Source organism: Mustela nivalis, assembly GCF_964662115.1.
Source record: "Mustela nivalis genome assembly, chromosome: 17".
Lineage (NCBI taxonomy): Eukaryota > Metazoa > Chordata > Mammalia > Carnivora > Mustelidae > Mustela > Mustela nivalis.
This window is the reverse complement of record NC_139036.1, coordinates 21,171,781-21,192,329: the sequence shown is the minus strand read 5'-3', so window position 1 is coordinate 21,192,329 and position 20,549 is coordinate 21,171,781. Positions and strand designations below refer to the sequence as shown.

General features: G+C 38.4%; 1 protein-coding gene across 1 annotated transcript in view; it reads left to right on the top strand.

Moving 5' to 3' along the window:
* The window catches only part of NLK (nemo like kinase), a 176,621-nt gene extending 158,725 nt beyond the window's left edge, over positions 1-17,896 (top strand). Inside the window, exons 8-11 of the mRNA XM_082707137.1 lie at positions 5,902-5,988; positions 12,646-12,844; positions 13,771-13,864; positions 16,098-17,896. Of these exons, the coding sequence (XP_082563263.1) occupies positions 5,902-5,988; positions 12,646-12,844; positions 13,771-13,864; positions 16,098-16,152 (435 nt within the window). The 3' untranslated portion in view covers positions 16,153-17,896. The remainder of the gene's footprint in view (positions 1-5,901; positions 5,989-12,645; positions 12,845-13,770; positions 13,865-16,097) is intronic.
* Positions 17,897-20,549: the final 2,653 nt, after the last annotated feature.

Below are 20,549 nucleotides of genomic sequence, written 5' to 3'. Positions count from 1 at the left end.
ACTACATGAACAAGGCCGAATAAGCTGTATTAACACATTACTAATTAAATGAGATAAAAAAGCATGCACAGAGAAAAAGCCTCTAACTTTTAGAAAGGACTCAGAATTCTTTTTTTATTTAATTTTTTATTTCTTTATTTGCCAGGCAGAGATCACAAGTAGGCAGAGAGGGGTGGGGGAAGAGAGAGGCGGGGGGTTGGGGGAAGCAGGCTCCCTGCTGAGCAGAGAGCCCGATGCGGGGTTCCATCCCAGGACCCCGAGATCATGACCAAAGCTGAAGGCAGAGGCTTTAACCCGCTGAGCCACCCAGGCACCCAGGACTCAGAATTCTTAATGAAACTGCTTAAGCTATTGGAGGTCTTCCCAGGGCAAGATATACCTTACTGTACTTATACTAAATTACTGGATATAGGAGTTAGATAAACTATATATAAACTCATGAGGAATACTTCTAAAATTTCAATACAAGTTTTTGAGTTTGGACTATAAAAAGAAAAACTTTTTTCAAGTAGATCCCACTTAAGTAGCTACTTAAAGTTAGATGGAAATAGCCATCTTTACTATTAATAATTATTTCTAACAATATTTAGAAGTGTGCTATATACTAGTCACTGTCCCAATCACTACATTAGTTCATTAAATCCTCACAGCCCTATAATATACCATTTGTTCCTTTTTACAAACAGGAGATAGGATTACTGAGGTCAAATAATAAGCTTAAGGTCATAAGCCAGATCTCAAATGTAGGTTTTTCTACTTCTAAAACTTACGTTCTTAGCCAGTATACACTGCCTGACACATATACTTTCACAGCAGATTTTTTTTTATTAATTTCACTTATACATATGCAAGTAATGTGAGTATATGTAAAATAAAAATTTTACAGTTAGTCATCCATAGCTACCCCCATACTGTCCCAGTCACCTCTAGATTAATGTGAGAATATCTTCCCAGACATATTTTATTTATTTATATATATTTATATAAACAAAAATAAGTTCTATTGTTTGTTGGGACTTCTTAAAAAATACAACCATACATATACAAAAGGAGAATCTAATTGGCTATTTTCTTAGAGTACAGATTACTGTCTCAAATTAATTTTCTTGTGTGGTTGATTAATATACATATTCCCATGGGTGCCTGGGTGGCTCAGTGGGTTAACCCTCTGCCTTTGGCTCAGGTCGTGATCTCAGGGTTCTGGGATTGAGTCCCACATTGGGTTCTCTGCTCGGCGGGGAGCCTGCTTCCCCCTCTCTCTCTGCCCCTTTGCCTACTTGTGATGTCTGTCTGTCAAATAAATAAATTAAAATCTTATTTTTAAAAAAATATATATATGTATATACACACACACACACATACTCCCATACAGTTTATCAGTCAGGACTCTTTTCGGTGAAACTCAATTAAAACTGGCTTAAGCAAAATAGGGAACTTACTGGTTCATAGCACTTTTCATATGAAGTTGTTGATCTAAAGCTGATTCAGTCTTTGCTGGATTTAAGTAGTCAAGTGATGTTCCGAGCCAGGAATCTGATTCTTCTCTATTTTGTTTTCCTGTGTGTTGGCTTCATTTTCAGACAAACTTTCTTTTCCCCTGTGTGTTTGTAAAATGCAACCAGTGGTCCAGACCTATGTTCTACTAGCATATCAATCCTTCAGGAAAGAACTTTCTCAAACAGATCTAGAAAAATATTTGGAAGGTCTCTGATTCAGTTATGAATATGTTTGGTTATGAGCAATAGAAAATCTTGCTTACTATGGTTTAAAGACATAGGAGTTCATTTTTTCCTCATATCAAGAAGCCCAGAGGTTTGCAGTCTGGAGCTGGTATAGCAGCTCATTTTACGTCATCAAGGACCCAGGGTTTTTTTTCTTTCTTTCTGCTCTGCCATCTGTAGAATATTGATTTCATACCCTCTAGCTTATCTCCTCCTGGCCACAAAATGACTGTAGCTTGAAATCATATTCACATTCAAAGCAAGAAAGTGGAGGAAAGAGGGAGCACTAGTTGGTAGCTGTCCCTTATGTTAGGAAAGGATATTTTCCCAGAAGCCTGCCTAGCAAGGTTCTTCTTCTATGTCATTGTCTAGAACTGTGTAATATGTAACCTCCCAGATGTTAAACAAGCTTAAAAAAAAATGAGTGTTGGGGCACCTGGGTGGCTCAGTTGGTTAAGCAACTGCCTTTGGCTCAGGACATGATTCCAGGGTCCTGGGATCGAGCCCCGCATCGGGCTCCCTGCTCAGCAGAGAACCTGCTTCTCTCTCTCCCTCTGCCTGCCTCTCCGCTTACTTGTGCTCTATCTCTCTGTCAAATAAATACATAAAATCTTTAAAAAAAAAAAAAAAAAAAAAAAAATGAGTGTTTCCTATCTTCTGTAATAAAGGTAGGTAAAGGAGAAGAGGACTGGGGTGGGTATGTGTGTGTTGGATTAGCCAGTCCCTTGGCTATCTTCTGTTTTAGAACCTGTATCTTTCCCAGAGTCAGTCAGAGGTGTTCAGGGGAATATTTCATTTGATTGGCCAGGCCTGGGTCACATGCCCATCCTTGGAATTGAGAGATTGAAATCTGATTTATGAGTGAAGAGGGAGTGATATTCTGTATTTTTTTTTTTTTTTATTGTTTCTTTTCTACAACTCAGAATCTTTGGATGAATGCAATCTTAGTTGTCATGACCCAAGTATCTTTTAAAGTAGATACTTGGGAGGGGCGCCCGGGTGGCTCAGTGTTTGGGCGTCTGCCTTCTGCTCAGGCATGATCCCAGGGTCCTGGGATTGAACCCTGCATCAGGCTCCCTGCTCAGCAGGAAGCCTGCTGCTCCCTCTCCCACTCCCCCTGCTTGTGTATCCTCTCTCACTGTGTCTCTCTCTGCCAAATAAATAAATAAAATCTTTAAAAATAAAACAAAAAAATAAAAAATAAAGTAGATACATGGGGCACCTGGGTGGCTCAGTCAGTGAAGCCGCCAGCTCCTGATTTCAGCTCAGGTCATGATCTCAGGATCTTCTCAGGGTCGTGGGATCAAGCCCCGCATTGGGCTCTGCGCTCAGCACAGATTCTGTGTGAGATTCTCTCCCTCCCCCTCTCCTTTTCTCACTTGTTCTAAAATAATGAAATATTTAAAAGAAGAGAAGAAAGTAGATACTTTTTGAGGCACTGACTTACTGGTAGGATTGAAAAGTCTATTACCAGCCCTTAGTCCTTTTGTTCATCTCTTATAAGGTTTAGATTTTCCTTTTTCTTCAGATTGCTCCAACTAATTGTGACAGAAATACATGTAATATTTTCATTAAAGTGAAAATGGTTCTGTCTCCTGACAGGAACCGTATCTTACATTTAATAGATTATGTTAGAGAGTTCATTCAATTCAAACTAATTATTTTTCAGGTCGGGATTTCTTTTATATAATCCCCGCGTGCTCACCATATAGTGCACTGCACATTGTGCATACTTAATTAACGTTGCTGACTGATGATCACAGCTTTTTTTCCACTGGCTAAAAACTTACAGGACAGGACACAAATGGCCAAGCCAGCCTAGCCAACTCTATTGTGGTGACCAGCACTCTGCCCTTGGCTTATGATGACTGTGACATATCATTTAGGGCCCCTCACCCAGGTCCAGAAGCTCATCCTTGCTTCATTTCACTGACAGTTAATCATAGTCATTAATGGAGGACTCTTTATAAACCTTCCCATCCTCATGAGTCAGCACTGGCGCCCACTCACTCCTACATTGCTACATGGCTTATAAACTTGCAAAACGAACAGAAAATGGCCTGGCATGTCTTAGAAGGGAAAAAGTAATGTCTGTGAATGCTGAGGGAATTGACAAAAACTTTTTCCCAAATGAAGTATTGAGGGCATATTTCTAAGCATTCTGTTTTTTCATTCAAATGGATTCTGTTGTGCTTGATTGAGAAATATGAACTTCTTATCTAGTTCTGATACATTGTGCCCAGCTGGTTTCAACCATAATGGCTGATGAATTAGAGGGGAAGAAAATAGAATTAGATATTTGGCATCTCTAGTACAGCATCTTTCCCATGGAGCCAGTGCTAGGAACTAAATTATTAGTGGCTATCCTTCTGGAGAGGTATTGGCATAACAGAACTGACTTCTTTTTCTCTGTGTCCCTTCTGAACGTGCAGCACAGAAAAGGAGAAAACATAAGTTGATGGTTCCAGGCTGTGGTGAAACTTAGCCTTACTTTTAGTGTGTTTGTTAGGGTGTAATTCTATAAAGAAAGATAAGATGGGAGAGGGTGTAAAATTTCAAGTTACCTTAACATCCACTCATTTGATTTTCACAAGCTCCTCATGTATCCAGTTGTCCTCATGTCTTAACAAATTTTGCCTTCTAATTTGTCCTCTATTCTCCCTCCTCTAGAACTGTTTGTTCATATGTTTTCCTTGCCCATGCAACACCCAATATTCATCATTGTTACTCCAACATCTAACCCAGGCCCTGGCATTTTGTGGATGGTAAATGATTAACAATGCTTTGGGTCAGTAGGCTGATCTGTGCCAGTACAATCTAATAGAAGAGAAGGCTGAGGTTTTAGCAACTTACTTGGCCGTAGTGATGGCAAAGTTAGAATTGGAACCCACCTGTTCTAGTATTCATCTCAGTGTTCCTGACCCTGACCCTGACCTTAAGCTATAACACCATCCATAGATGTTATAGATGTTATAACATCTATAACACTAGATTCACTTAGAAAGTGGAAAGGAGGGGCTCCTGGCTTGCTCAGTTGATGGAATATGCGACACTTGACTTCAGGTTTATGGGTTTGAGCCCCGTGTTGGGTGTAGAGATCACTATAAAAATTAAATCTTAAAAATTATTTTTTAAAAATAGGTTTTTTTTAAATGGAAAGAAGAGATTTGCTTATGGTGAGATATTTTGGTCAGTAAGAATTGGCTGAAATTTGGGTGCTAACCTGCATAAACCATTGAAAAGGACCAGCTATTTACATCAAACCAAGAATCAGAATCTTTAAAAAAATATAAATTACTTCATTTTACACAATAAAGAAATTGTTAGGGGAAATCTGTAAATCAAAACCTCCACATGCCACTCCTTGACTAATGCAGATAATTTCAGGACTACCACAGACTTACATATTTTTAACAAGAAATACTTCTCTATTGGCAAACAAATATTTGAGTGCCTATTGTAAATGGGTTCTGTGCATATATTGCTTTTTCTGTCATAATCCTATCGAGTTTCCTATAATTTCTGAGCTAAAGTGAACTTCAGAGATCATTTAGTTCAGTCATCTCCTTCTGTGCTTAAGAATACTGGGATTCTCACATGTTGATTTATCCAATCAGTTAGTGAATTAGAGCCTCATCTCATCTTATCTCTGTTAGTCCTTGATCCTGCAGAAAACTTCTATGAGGTAAATAATTCTCCCGCGATGATTCTGAGACACCTTGCTGCTATTCTTACTGGGTTTTTATTATGTGGCTTTGTTGGAAATAGGCGACGTGTAAGACAGAGTTCACATGCACAGTCTCCATGCTTGACTTTGCACGTACCTGTGGTTTTAAATATTTTTGCCTCCCAATCCCAGGCATGTTTGGTATTCCCTTCTTGCCTGAGCATTTACAGTATAAGACTAACAGGAGCACCATATTTACAGGATTAGCTTTCATTTTTTGCAGGCTCCTTTGTGAGCTAACCTACAATAGGTAATCCTGCAATATAAAATATTCTACTGGAAGTCAGTGACAGTTTCTGCTTCTGAAGATTGGTTAATGAGGGGAATACCCCTTCCCTTTGAGGTTATATGTATATGCACACAACTTTTGAGCTGGATACTTGTAATAAATTGGCTCTATTCTGTATCTATGTACACAGAGACTCACATATTTTAATTCTTCATTTCTTACAGCCATCTCTTCCTGTACTTTATACCCTGTCTAGCCAGGCTACACATGAAGCTGTTCATCTCCTTTGCAGGATGTTGGTCTTTGATCCAGTAAGTAGTGTTTATTTTTATATTGTTTTAATGAATTAAAAATACATGTGTTCTAAGAAAAACATCCTGGCTTTAAATAGATGAGCAATGTAAAGAATGACTTTTCAAAGATAAACTTCAGTCCTCAGTTTTGTGTGTACCACTGTGCTCACTCACTGCACAGAAGTTTGGCTATTAATACATAAACATCTAGGTGAAAAGAGATAAGGAACTGCACCATCCTTATTTATCTCAGGATTTGAAAAAAGAGTTTGACACCAAGGTAAATCAGGAGAAAGGAATTTTAACATTCTTGGAAAAAATCTGCCCATTATATTGCATAAGGAACTGTTGACTTGTTTGGTGGTTGAGATGGTAGCTTTATCAAATGCCATTTGTAGTCTTGACTCTTCTGGGACAAAGTTCAGGTCTTCATTTACCTATTCATTCAAAGAGTATTTATTACTCATGTCTGTTCTGGTAACTATTGCCAAAGAAGACTCAAAAAGGAAAACATTTAGAAAAGAACGTCCTACTTGCCAAGAGTATAAGAATTCCTCAAGTACAAACACAGCAGGTATTTAAAGAGGGAAAAACCACAAGAGTACCATTTATGAAATTTACATTGGTATGTTCATAATGAGAAAACAGCTGCATTGCAGGGGACGGAGTGAATTTTTTCTTCATTTGGTGTCTATTTTTTGATTTCCATTTGTTTACTTCAGCCTGTGAGGTGCCCATGATATGGGAAGCAGAACAGCGTGGCCCTTCTTGTTTCTGCACCCCCTCCCTGTGGCCAAGCTTCTACCATTGAGGACAGTTTCTAGCACATTACTTGCTCAGTGAGCTAGTGATTTAGTGTCATTAGTTTGATTTTTTTGTTTTATTTGGCAAGCCTATCTACATAGCTAAACTATTTATAAAACAGATGTTAATACCTAAAGACCTTTTACATATTTTTTATATATCTTTTGTGGTTAACAAAACTAGAACCACATCAATTTCAAGCTTCAGAGGTCATTTCTGTATGCCTCTAAACAATATATAACAAATATATTTTGTATATTAATATATAATAAATAAATTATAATAAAGGCCCTGAGGTTAAATTTTATGTTTATGTGTCAGAAATATGTTACTCTTTTTATTCTGTTAAGATTGGGAACCAAGAACCACATGGTTCACCAGTACCAACTTTTACTTGCAGTACTTAGAGCTGTTGGCTGTCCTATTTCTCCGAGATCCTATGATTATTAATGATCCTGTCCTGCCAGGAATTCCTAATCTTTACAGCTCTAAGGCTGGAATTTCCTAAGCCACAGAGTGGATACCAGGCATTTTTCCTGGGAGGCCTTTTAGACATCAGTTCTACACATGAAATGTCCTTTTTCCTTAAGAGTGGGATTGTCACACCTAATTAAAATGAAACTTTTGGTGTGTTCATAGTTATACATTAGGTTTATCTATAAGAAAGAGGTAAGGTTTATCTGGTAAAAAAATAAAAAGAGGATCAATTCATATTGGACCTATGCAAATAACTCCATTTATTAAAAAAAAAAGAATTCTATTAACGCACCCCATGTAATATTTACCCATTTTTATCATTGTCTTATAGAACAAGGCCAACCAAAATATATTATTATTTATTTACAGAATCATTTTTAAATTGGCCTGATGCTTTATTAGTTTATGACTGAAATTAAGGATTCTTTTCTTTCTAATTCTGAGGGTTCAATTAGAAATAGGTTTTTAAAGAGTGTTTCTGATTTTAACTTGTTAAATTGAGGGCTAGAGATACATTAAGAAGAAAGAAATGAGGTTTTTAAAAATATCCTTTAAAAATAGAACATTAGCCATAATTAAATCAGTTTATTTAGTCCGGTGAGTGTGAGATAATTATTTAATTACTTTACTGATCTTGGGTTAAGCATGTGTCTGCTCTTGGACTGACACATTCTGAAATCCTGACTCGTTACTTGGTTTAATCTAGGTGATGGCTGTCTGTGGTGATAATACCAGCTGTTCCCATAAGTTTATGTCCTGAATTTAGTAGTCAGGAGTACCTGGTGTAACAGTCCTTTAGTGAGATTCTTGTGATGTTTCTCATGGGAAATTTAATTCCTTAGCTTGTAGTAGAAGCCTTTAGGCAAATATAAGGAGAAACGAGAAGCCACTAAAGGAGAAGGTGAAGGGCTCTGGTTCTTTTATTCTAATAATATCAATAGTGTTAGAAAGGACGGGTTGTAGTAATCAGTTTATAAAGGTATAATTAACAATTAACTCAAATAGTGAAGGCATTAAACAAATCTCCAGAGACTCTATCTAAATGCAATAAATAGTTACAAGCGGTATTTTTATTTTTTTTATTTTTTTTTAAAGATTTTATTTAATTGATAGGCAGAGATTACAAGTAGGCAAAGAGGCAGTCAGAGAGAGGAGGAAGCAGTCTCCCCGCTGAGCAGAGAGCCCGATGTGGGGCTCGATCCCAGGACCCTGAGATCATGACCTGAGCTGAAGGCAGAGGCTTTAACCCACTGAGCCACCCAGGCGCCCACAAGCAATATTTTTAAAGCACAGCAATAATTATTAGGAAGTTAGACAAAATTATTCACTTTTTTTCTCTTGCCAGATATATCTGTTATCTTGCATACACATCTTCCTATTATCACATACTCTTTTATACTCTTTACAAAATACATAGTACTTTAACCCAAAGGTACTTGTACGTCTCTTTTAACTGTTTATGATGGCTCCTCTATGATATATTAATGAAGAGTTTTTGTATATTAAAATTATGTTGTCCAGGTATCCCAACAACTATTAACTCAAATTAATTATTGCCAAGGTCTTAATATTAACTAAGAATCAGATTAAAATTTAAGTTGACAAATTAAGTCCTTATGAATTGTAGCATTCTAAAAACTAATTTCTTAAAAAAAATCTAAAAATTTTTTAAAAACCTAATTTCTTTATAAAAGCACATTACCTGTTATCATTCATCTAATGTTGAATACATAATTTTGCAATTCTGTAATCTTACACAAAGGGATATTAGTTTATCTGACCAGCAAAATCAGTGGAAAAAAATTAAATTCTAAATGATTAGGCTTTTTGTGAGAAAACAATCCCAAAACTTATAGAATATTGTGATGGCATTATGTGTACATGGCAGTAAAATCAAAAAGAAAACAGAGATTTTAAAATATTTATAACTATTAACTCAGACTGATATGTCCAGAGTCACCTTGCATAGTAATACCATATGACCTCTTTATCTTATACAGTTATATACCAGATATTAAAACTTTTTTTCTTAAGATTTTATTTATTTATTTGACAGAGAGAAATCACAAGTAGATGGTGAGGCAGGCAGAGAGAGAGAGGGAGGGAAGCAGGCTCCCTGCTGAGCAGAGAGCCTGATGCGGGACTCGATCCCAGGACCCTGAGATCATGACCTGAGCCGAAGGCAGCGGCTTAACCCACTGAGCCACCCAGGCGCCCCCAGATATTAAAACTTTTTTAAGTTAAGAGAAATATTTTGCTTTTTACTTTGTAACCTGCTAAACCAAAAATATTATTTTAATTCACAGTTAAAGCTTTATTTAATCTTTGAGTTACAACTTTTTTTTTTTTAAGATTTTATTTATTTATTTATTTGAGAGAGACAGAGACAGAAAGAGCAGGAGCAGAGGAAGAGGGACAAGCAGACTCCACAACTGAGGGCAGAGCCTGACACAGGGCTCAATCCCAGGACCCTGAGATCGTGACCACAGGTGAAATCAAGAGTCAGACACTTAACTGACTGAGCCACCCAGGCACCCCTATGGGTTACAACTTTAGCAAGAAAAAATTTCAAAGTAGCCAATACATTTAATACATAAAGAAGAATAGTGTTTTAAAAATCTTTTCATTTCTTTGTATATGTCTTTAATGTGTTGATATTGGTTCTCAAAACCAGTTAGAATAGGAGTTTGCCCTATTAGCTTTTTAAGAGATCTCATAACATGATGTATTAACTCCCCTCAGAGGTATACAAAGTACATCAATGTGTTTGCTTAGAAATGTTTTTTATTTGTAAAATGGAAATTTTTATCAACTATTGAGAACTAAAAGTGCCACAATTCTGATGAAGCAACAAAATCTAGGGTAGAAACAAGTGTCCACATCTATTATAAATGTTGATCAGTTAAACAACGTGTGTACAATATGTCATTAAGAATATTATATGAACATGGGACGCCTTGGTGGCTCAGTCAGTTGAGTGTCTGAATCTTGATTTTGGCTCAGATCATGATCTTGGGGCCCTGGGATCGAGCCCCAAGTCGGGCTCTGTTGCTCAAGCAGGGAGTCTGCTTCTCCCTGTCTCTCTGCCCTTCCCCCAACTTGTACATGCACGCACACATGCTTTCTCTCAGATAAATAAATCTTTTAATATATATATAATCTTTATATATAAATTTATATATATAAATCTTTTAATATATTATATATTATATATAATCTTTAATATATATCTAATATATACATATATACATACACATAATATATACATATTAGAGAGAGAGAGAGGACATAATTAAGCACCACTAGGTCCTTCCAAAGAACATTATTGAAAAATCTGAGTAATTTTGTGATCCCTTTTTCAATTTAGTAAAGCAGTTTTTCTTTTCAGTGTTCATACCCTTTACAAAATGACAGTCTCCTTTCTTTGCAGAAGTTCTAAAGAGACATTAATTTATTTAGAAAAATTAAAGCTGATCATTGATTGCATGCTAAGGATTTGATTTACTTTTTGTTCAAAGACTTCTCTTAGGTAAAACACTTCAGAGGACCCCATGTTGGTGCACACAGAACGTACAAACACGGGACATGCTCTCAGTCATTGGGATAACACCAAAATCTTTTCAAACCTCATTCTGGAATTTTAGGAAATATCAGAATCCACAGACAAAAAAAACTAACAGGAAAACCAGATTCCAGCTGCTGGCGGCAGCTGAGAGGGGCCCAATTTCTGATATCTGCCACCTGACGGAAATGACTTAATGGTCAGATGATAAACTTAAACCCCAGATTCACCCACTGCTAACCCCTGTGTGTTCACAATTGGCCTTGCTCAGTCAGAAACAGAAATAGATTTGTCCAAGAACCAGCTCTAGTATGCAGAAACCAAGGAGCTTAGTCCCTCACATGAGACCAGCCAGGGTCACTGAGGACTCCCAAGGGGCCAGGTCCCAGGCACAATGTACTGTCTAGCCAGCTTGTTTCCTTTGGTTCTGACAATAGACCTTTATCCCAGTGAAACCTCTAGGAATAGCTGGATCCATTTAGAAAAAAAAAAGAAGCTTACTTGCTAAGAGTACCAGCGAGTGAAGCTTCAGAAGGGCTGGATCACCAGATATACCATATGACAGGTAGTGAAAGAAATAAAACCAAGGTTGGCAAGTTTACATTTGTCTGTTCATGGTGTATAGACGGCAGCTTTCTTTTGTGATTATCATATCCTAAAAAGTCATGACATGCCTTTTAACATCAGCATAGCAAAAAATTAGAGATAGAAGTGTTTTTAGGGAAACCAGGTTTAATGGGAAATATTTAACATTTTGTTATTTGGGGGACCAGAACCAGTCAGGATGACCCATTTATTTTTGGTTTGAGCACCAAATGGTTTCCTTTGTTTTAAATTGTGCTGTGTGTGAAGTGGGACAGAGTGTCCATTTTTGTTACTATGTACTGAATCCATCCTTAAATTCTTTAAAATGTACATGTATGTCCACTAAGCTAAAAAGAGGAGCAGGGTTGTTTTTATTTTAATGGAGAAATGATTTTATGATTTATGTAAACCTGAACCTACTACAAGTATTCTGATCTGAAGTGCTAGAAAACCACAGGCCACTGATACTCAGACGGTGCTGGCTGTCAAAACATGGCATTCAGACCTTATCTGCCGCCTGACCCCAGCAGTTCCCCATAGGCTTTTGCCCTAAGTTCAGTTGGCATTCTAAGAGAATAAAAGTTTCAAGCAACTTTGTAAAATTGCCACTGTGATCACATCTCTACCAAATGCTGAAACACATTTAGAAAATATAACTGTTATTTAAAATGTAAACTTATCCCCTCCAAAGCTTTGCATATTTAAATGTCATGGTATTTGCCATTTTTGACCATGCATATATCTATTTCAAGGTAGGAACTCTTCGGGATCTTAGCAGAGTCACTTCTAAATGCTTTCTGGTGTGGGACGCCTGGGTGGCTCAGTTGGTTAAGCGGCTGCCTTCAGCTCAGATCATGATCCCAGCGTCCTGGGATCGAGTCCCACATCGGGCTCCTTGCTCCGCAGGGAGCCTGCTTCTCCCTCTGACTCTTCCTTCCACTCTGTCTGCCTGTGCTTGCTCTCATTCACTCTCTCTCTGACAAATAAATAAATAAAATCTTTTAAAAAAAATAAAAAAATAAAAAAATAAATGCTTTCTGGTGTGTCCCGTGGTTGGTTGTCCTACATTATACACTCTGCTGCTGCATTAACGTGCCTCTGCGTTCAGGCATCCCTCTTTATACAAGACACACTATAAATTAGGGATAAGCTGTGAGAAGCAGTTACTGTGTCTTAATGAAAGATCCTGTGTGGACAGTCATGTTTATCTGTGGTGTTGATGTGCTGGTCTCTAAATTTGATTTCAGTCCAAAAGAATATCCGCTAAGGATGCCTTAGCCCACCCCTACCTAGATGAAGGCCGACTACGCTATCACACGTGTATGTGTAAATGTTGCTTTTCCACCTCTACTGGAAGAGTTTATACCAGTGACTTTGAGCCCATCACCAATCCCAAATTTGATGACACTTTTGAGAAGAACCTCAGTTCTGTTCGACAGGTTAAAGGTGAGTATCTTTTTTGGCCTTTGGCCAGGCAAGATGAATAATAACATTTTCCATTATATGGCTGTGAAAAACTGAGTCTGGATGGTGACCAAAGTTCCTCCATATGTGTATTTTACAACCTTGCATATAGCTGTTTGTCCAGGGCATATATGCCAAGAAAGCTATGTGTGTTATAAAAACAGATTTAATATTGCATCCAGTGAAGGGTCAGGCAGAGGAGCTTTTCAGACTGACTTATTTAGTGAGTGTGAGACTCAAAGCAGATAATATGTATTCACTCAGTGTAATTTCATTGAATGAAACACGTTGGACTTTTTTATATAATGTGCAGATTTTAGGAAGGATAAACACCCACTGAGGGAATCATTCCTTGAATGATCACAAGAGAGGAGAATTTCCAATAGTCTACTCATAAAATTCCCTGACACAATCTCTTGCTGGGGTGGAGATGGAGGTTAATGACACCCCAAATTCTGAATGATATTAGACATTTTAGGGCATTTTAGAAGAGAGTAGTCACCAAGGTAAACAGGCCAAAACTATGTACCTAAACAACTGTGGGGGTTTTTTAAGTGATTTTCAAAAGAGCAATAACTACCATCAATGTAGAAAATCGATTCATAAGGCCAGCTCTGTGGAATCACTCTCAAATTTGTAGATCCTTTTACTCCTCCCTTGGATGGAGTTTTGAACCCATATAAATGCCATTTGGTCAGGGAGGTGGGGAAGTTGCCTGTGTTTAGCAGCCACTGTCACTTTAGTTTCAGGAAAATTCCACTGGATCCTGCCTTATACATGATCTGTGTGCTTGACCTCACAAAACCAGTAGGAAATGCTGTTTGCAGATGCTGGCCAGTTAGCTGAGAATCCAGTGCTCACAGGCCTGCAGATTGGCATGGATTGTATGATGTTTGTTTTCTCCACAGAAATTATTCACCAGTTCATTTTGGAACAGCAGAAAGGAAACAGAGTGCCTCTCTGCATCAACCCGCAGTCTGCTGCTTTTAAGAGCTTTATTAGGTAACTATATGTATGTAATTCTTACTTTCTTGTTACTAAAAGGATGTCATTGTGATTTGATTATTCAGCATATTTCTCTTTTTATTTAGATTAGATAATACAAAAAGATGGTTTCTTTTATGAGTTTTGGCTTTAGTCAAAAGCAAGTAAAAAATGTGAGCATTGGTTTCTACACTGATGCTGCTTCATGGTGGTTGATTGGGTGGTGGAGGCGGGGGTGTTTTGGCAGTTTCGTTCACAGATGACCGCTCTGCTCCCTGCTCGTGCGCATGCATAGGGATCCTCCTGCAGGAGCAGCATGGCGGCCACTGCCCTCGGAGTAGACGTGGTCATCTTGGTTCCCACTACCATCCCCACCACCTTAATAATAATGCAGGCAAGATGATTTTATAGGTAGATGCTGGTGTGTCCTATCTAAGAGTTTTGTTTAAAGAGCTTCAAATCTGCTTTGGAACCTGACAGGTCTCATTCACTTTGTCTCCCACCCTGTCCCTTCCTTCTCAGTGTCTTTTTCCCTATTCCTTGCATCAGTTAAAGTACAGCCAGGAGAAAGCACACCAGTAATGTGAACAGGGAAAATTTAGTAGTGAGAAGTATTAACTAGGAAAAGATGGTTAACTTCCAAAAGGTGCATAAGAAGATTCTGGAGGGCCCTGAAGTAGCAAATGCAGAAAAGCAGGTACTCCCTCTAGACTAAGGAAGAGTGAACAAGGAAGATATTAAGAATTTGGAGGGGCGCCTGGGTAGCTCAGTGGGCTAAGCCGCTGCCTTCGGCTTGGGTCATGATCTCAGGGTCCTGGGATCGAGTCCCACATCAGGCTCTCTGCTCAGCAGGGAGCCTGCTTCCTCCTCTCTCTCTCTCTCTCTGCCTGCCTCTCTGCCTACTTGTGATCTCTCTCTGTCAAATAAATAAATAAAATCTTTAAAAAAAAAAAAGAATTTGGAGAAGGACCCTCCACCCAAGGCTATGACTGCCACAAGAACACACACAGCTTGAGGGTGGTGAAGAAACTTTGCAAAAGATGTGGGCAGAACTGGTCCCTCAGAGAGGCCTGCTGGGTTGCAGAGAAACTTGCCAGAAAGTTTGGGTAGAACAAAACTGGGCCTTCCACGTCAGAAAACCACTCCAGAGGGAAGCTGCTTCCTGATGCTGTGGCCTTGCAGTGTCCTTCCAGCATAAGCCGGGTGGCAAAGGATAACTGTGAGTAGGGTCTGGCTCCAGTATCACAAAGCAGGACAGAGAAGGGTGGATTTAGATCTGGAGGCCACACTCTTCCTCCTTTCTTCCCCACCTGCCTTTCTGCCTTCCCCTTTCCCTCTTCTTCTTGCTTCCCTTTTAATTGGCCTTGACATGATGTTGAAGTTGATTAAAGTTATTAAATCAAGGTCAAGAATTTCTGTTTAGAATTTTTTTAATCAGACTGACTTTCATTTCTTCCATGTATTTTTCTGTGGAAAGAAGGAATTAGGTTGCATTTTTACTTTTCTGTGCTTTAAAATTACTTTATTATTTTCCCCTAAGAGTTAGTGACCCAGTCAATCATGTGTTTTAATACCTTTCAGGTGCAAGTTATTCATTATCCTGAGCCCCTGGGAAGCAAAATGGTTACACACACACCCGCAAGTTTATAATCTAGTTAGCAAAATTAGATACGTGAAATAACTGAGAAAACTGATCCGTGGATAACAAATGCTAAATGATCGTCCATTACTGTTGAATTCATACTTCTTAAAAGAGTGCCTGTAAGGCTCATTCACATAGGTTCCCACTTAAAGTCACTGTATTTTGAGAGGCTGCTTTTAAATGGATAATTCTGCATCCCTTGAGGTTATTTTCTTGGTTGATTATAGACATTACTGTAATACCTTCCACCTACTTCATATTACAAAGTAGGCACGGTAGAAGGCACTTTACCTACATTATCTCATGTATTCATCACTGTCCTGAGACGGATGGCAGGCATCATCCCTTTCCAAAAGAGGATTATGCTCGGCCTCCCACCTCGAGTAAATGACTTGTCATCTTTAAGCCCATCACTGTAGTCTCACTTATCAGCCCAGATTCTTGAATGAACAATTTGGAACAAATGCAGCTTTAGAGAAGTTAAATAAAAATCCAGAAATGGACTTTATACTTTTTTTAAAGGAAGAGAGGAAAACACAGAGCGTTGACTCATCCTCTTGCCCTTTGTGGTGTCACACCTGGTTTCACTGTGTCTCCATTTTTTTCCAGTTCCACTGTCGCCCAGCCGTCTGAGATGCCCCCATCTCCTCTGGTGTGGGAGTGACGGTGGAAGATAATGTACTACTGAAGATGTAATGTAGCTTTCCACTGGAGTCTGGGATTTGCAATTCTGGAGGTTAATCATGCTTGTACTGTAATTTTACTAATGAAGTTTTAAATTAACAACCACTACTTGTATGATATGAATAATATTTAGAAATGTTACTAGACTTTTAATCTTGTAAAGTGGTTGTGCTTTTAGAAGAAAAATATTTTACCCAGAGTTGCACATGTTTTATGAATTTAGTGCAGCTGTTATGGCTCACCTCAGAACAAAAGAGAATTGAACCAAATTTGGGATTTTGGGGTTTTGTGTTTTTGTTTTGTTTTGTTTTTCTTTTTCTTAAATGAAGTGAGATTGTTCACACACACACATACACACACAGAGGACAGTCGTACATTTTGATATTTGAGCCATTCCTGAAAATTTGGGGTTTTCTAAAACAAAAGAATCTAGAAACCTTGCCTGCGACCAATCATGGAGCCACATGAGCTGATCGTGGCTGCACCTGGGGGGGGTGGGGGGTGGGGCATGCCACCTAATGATCAAGCCCTATAATTAGCTTCTCATTAGAGCCGTGACGGTGATGTGTGCTGTCTAAAATCCAATGTTGTGGGTAGAGAGAATGAGTTTGTGACTAGGAGAGACTAAACTTCTGTTTTCCTTACCCAGTATAAATATATATATATATATTTAATCTATTTTTATTAGAAGTTTTTCTGCTCTTTCTTACATAAAAGAACCCCCAAGCATGCATCTTTCATGTGTGTAAATAATTCATTTCTGGGCTAATTTCAAAAGAATCCCAACATTGCTGTATAGAGAGAGAACTAGCTTGCACATTTTAGGTCTGTGAAATTTTGTGAGACTTTTCCTGCACTGGACAGTTAAAAAATAAATAAATAAAGACAAAAACAAATTTTAAAAAATTTTAAAGCCACAAAAAAAGGCACATAGGGAATTATGTCAAATGTGTTTGTGTCCTTAGGCAAAGCTGTGGGAGTCTTGAAATGTCACAGTAGTAAATAACTTATTACTTTTTGACAAATTTTTTTTTCTGTTGGAACACTGAATTCTTCTGTGCATATGTATATATGAATACAAATTGAAGGCCTCTACCTCCTGGAGTTATACAACTTGGCTTGTTTACCTCCACATGCTGATGATGACTATTTTTTTTTTTTTAAGTTCAATGTGGAGACTTGAAACTTGAATGTCCCTTCCAACTTTTATATTAAAAATAAAAAGACAAGAAAATTGAAGATCGTTTTTCACCTGTACAAGGAATAACTAATGGATCGTCTTAAAATTGGTCTAGGAAAAAACCTTGGTGTGTGTTATGGACAATTAACTGTTAAAGTTACTGTAAGTTATCTGTATTTAGCAGAGTATTTTCATCTTGAGTGATCTGAGCTGAATTTGAAGACTATTAATAAGTTATGTTTGGAAGTTTTAACTTCAATGAAGTAATTATTTGCTGTGAAAGAAACAAACATTGAATTACTAAACAAAGATGGTGCAATATCTTTGTTTTTTTTTTATGAGGCTCCTGAGAATCAACCCAACTGAAGCATTTCAATTCACTTGAATGAGAAACGTGTTTAGTATCAAAAGAGCCCAAGAAGACACTGGTGTGAAAGGTACAATCTCAGAGGTTGGTCAATTACCGTGGCACACTTACTGGTCACTTTGTACAATGTAGATTTGAAGTACAGTGGTGAAAACATTAAATGTGACATTTGAAAAAGATGTGTCATCCGTTTTCTTTCAATTCTTTTGTTTTCTCGTCAGTACAGCTTTTATTCTTGATTTTGCAGTTTTAAGACATTTCTTATTTTTCTTATTTTTATTTTGATCTTTGAGGAAATTACGGTTTTTGAAATTCTTCCCAGAAACTTTACATTGCCAAAAATATACCAAAAACTTAGTTAAGCAATATTAAAGATATTTTGAGTCATATATAATTTGAAAGTCTTTCCAGACCTTAGAGTCTAATCCAGTGGTTTTCAAGCCTTTTTTTTTTTTCCTTTTTTGAGCAAAGAGCCCTATTCTCATGTGAGATCAAATTTCAATACACTGGAGACGAAAACATTAAATCAACAAACTGGATGAAACAGGTGGCTGGGGACTTGACCTCACCTTCTCTTCCTTTCTGCCTCCTGCCCTCTGGCAACCCAAAGGTAGTTCTAGCAAAGGAAGAAGTCCTAGCTGGAGCGCCTGGGTGGCTCAATCAGTTGAGCATCTGCCTTCTGCTCAAGTCATGATCCTGGGGTTCTGAGATCGAGCCCTGCATCAGGCTCCCTGATTAGCAGGGAGCATGCGTCTCCCTCCCCCACTGCTGCTGCCCCACCCCCTTGTGCTCTCTTGTTCTCTCTGTCAAATAAATAAATAAAATATTTTTTTTAAGGGTTGGGGGGAAGAAGTCCCAGCTGGGTGGTGGTGTAATTATGACCTGACACCAGACTCCCTAACTTCAGAATACCTTCCCTGTGGCAGATATGGCAACATGACTCTTGAATTTGTAGATGGCATGTATTTCCCCCTATCTTTCCTTGATTTAGCAAACTGAATGGATTTTTTTTTCCTGACATGGAGGGAATTGACTGTTCTAACTCATATAAATTAATACACATAAGTTTGTTCATCCAATAGACTTTTGAATACCCATTGAGTGCAAGAATTAACAAGGACACCTTGTTAATATCAATAGTACTAGCTTTTTTTTAAAATATTTTATTTGTTTATTTGACAGAGAGAGAGGTCACAAGTAGGCAGAGAGAGGGAGAGAGGAAAGCAGGCTCCCTGCTGAACAGAGAGCCCGATGCGGGGCTTGATCCCAGGACCCCGGGATCATGACCTGAGCCGAAGGTAGAGGCTTTAAACCACTGAGCCACGCAGGCGCCCCAAGTAAACTAGCTTTTATCACAAGAGAACATTATGAATTGTGCATATAACAGTTTGAAACAAATTCTTCACAGATAGATAGTTTGACCTGTTCCCACTAGAACCTGCTAAGCTAACCAAAGGATGTGTGCCCTGCTTTTTTATTTATAATTGTTGATAATTGCGGGGCACCTGAGTGGCTCAGTTGTTGGGCATCTGCCTTCTGCTCAGGTCATGATTCCAGGATCCTGGGATTGAGCCCTGCATCGGGCTCCCTGCTTAGCAGGAAGCCTGCTTCTCTCTCTCCCACTCCCCCTGCTTGTGTTCCCTCTCTCGCTGTGTCTCTCTCTGCCAAATAAATACATAAAATATTTTTTAAAATAAATAAATAAAATTGTTGATAATTGCAAAAATGGGGAATTTCTACAGCCAGTGAGTCAGTATGGACAGATACGTTAGGGCTCTAATCAGCTACAGTTTGTTTGCCGTTTAGGTATAAGACCCAGAAGATGGAAGTAATTTCTTGATAGTTCATAAGGTTTGGAATTTTTATTTTGTTTTTCTTCTATGGTATATCATTTAAAATATTATTATATTAAAACAAAAATATATTCAAGAATAGAATACGACACTTGCATGAATTTTGAAATAAAGGCCACATTGGGGGGAGCTGTTTCCCGCTATGCTCTAAGGAGCATGGAAAGGGCATGGGTAGTAAATGAGCACTTTGAGTCTTCTCTCCACCTCTCCTTCCTTAAATGGTCTTTCCTTGGCTTCCGTAACACCACTCTGTTTTTCTCCCTTCTTGGGGCCCACAATCTATACAGGCTTCTTCCTCTGCTTAATCCTCACAATGTTAGGTTCCCTGGCCTAGGGGTCCATCCTGAATCCTGACTTCTTTTAATGCTCTGAAGCCACAGGTTCTTGACGTTTCGCTACTCTCCTCTTATGACTTCATCTGCCCTCAATGAGCATAATAGAATGAACCCAAATCTCTTACCTATAGATCCAGATTTTTTTGCTAGGTGCCTATCCGTAATCTCCACTTGATTATCTTATAGGCATCTCAGACATGTCAAAAACTGAAATTAATAATGGTTCCCACACAACTTTATTATTAAATCCTTCTCACTTTTCCATAGTGGTTCTTTTTTCCCTCCTTCCTAGACGAGGGCCAACCTTAGCATATCGTGAGAAATTGTGGAAGAGAAAGGAATTGTATGTTTGTGGGCAAGAGGAACCGAGTTGGGAGCTGGCCCAGGCTCCCTCTTCACATTAGGTTAGGATCTGTGCCAGGGTGGTGCTCTTGGCATCAGAGTGCCAGGTTTTCCTTTTGTGGCAGGAGAGGTAAAAGAAAATGGCTCAGGGTACACTGTTCATCTGCTCGCTTCCCCTCAGTCCTGGTCCAGGGCTTCATATCCACCCCGTTACTTAAGCCAGAAACCAGAGTCCTCCTCACCCCCATCTTCACAACAGAATTCGTGCACATTTTTCATTCCATTCTTTAATATTCATTT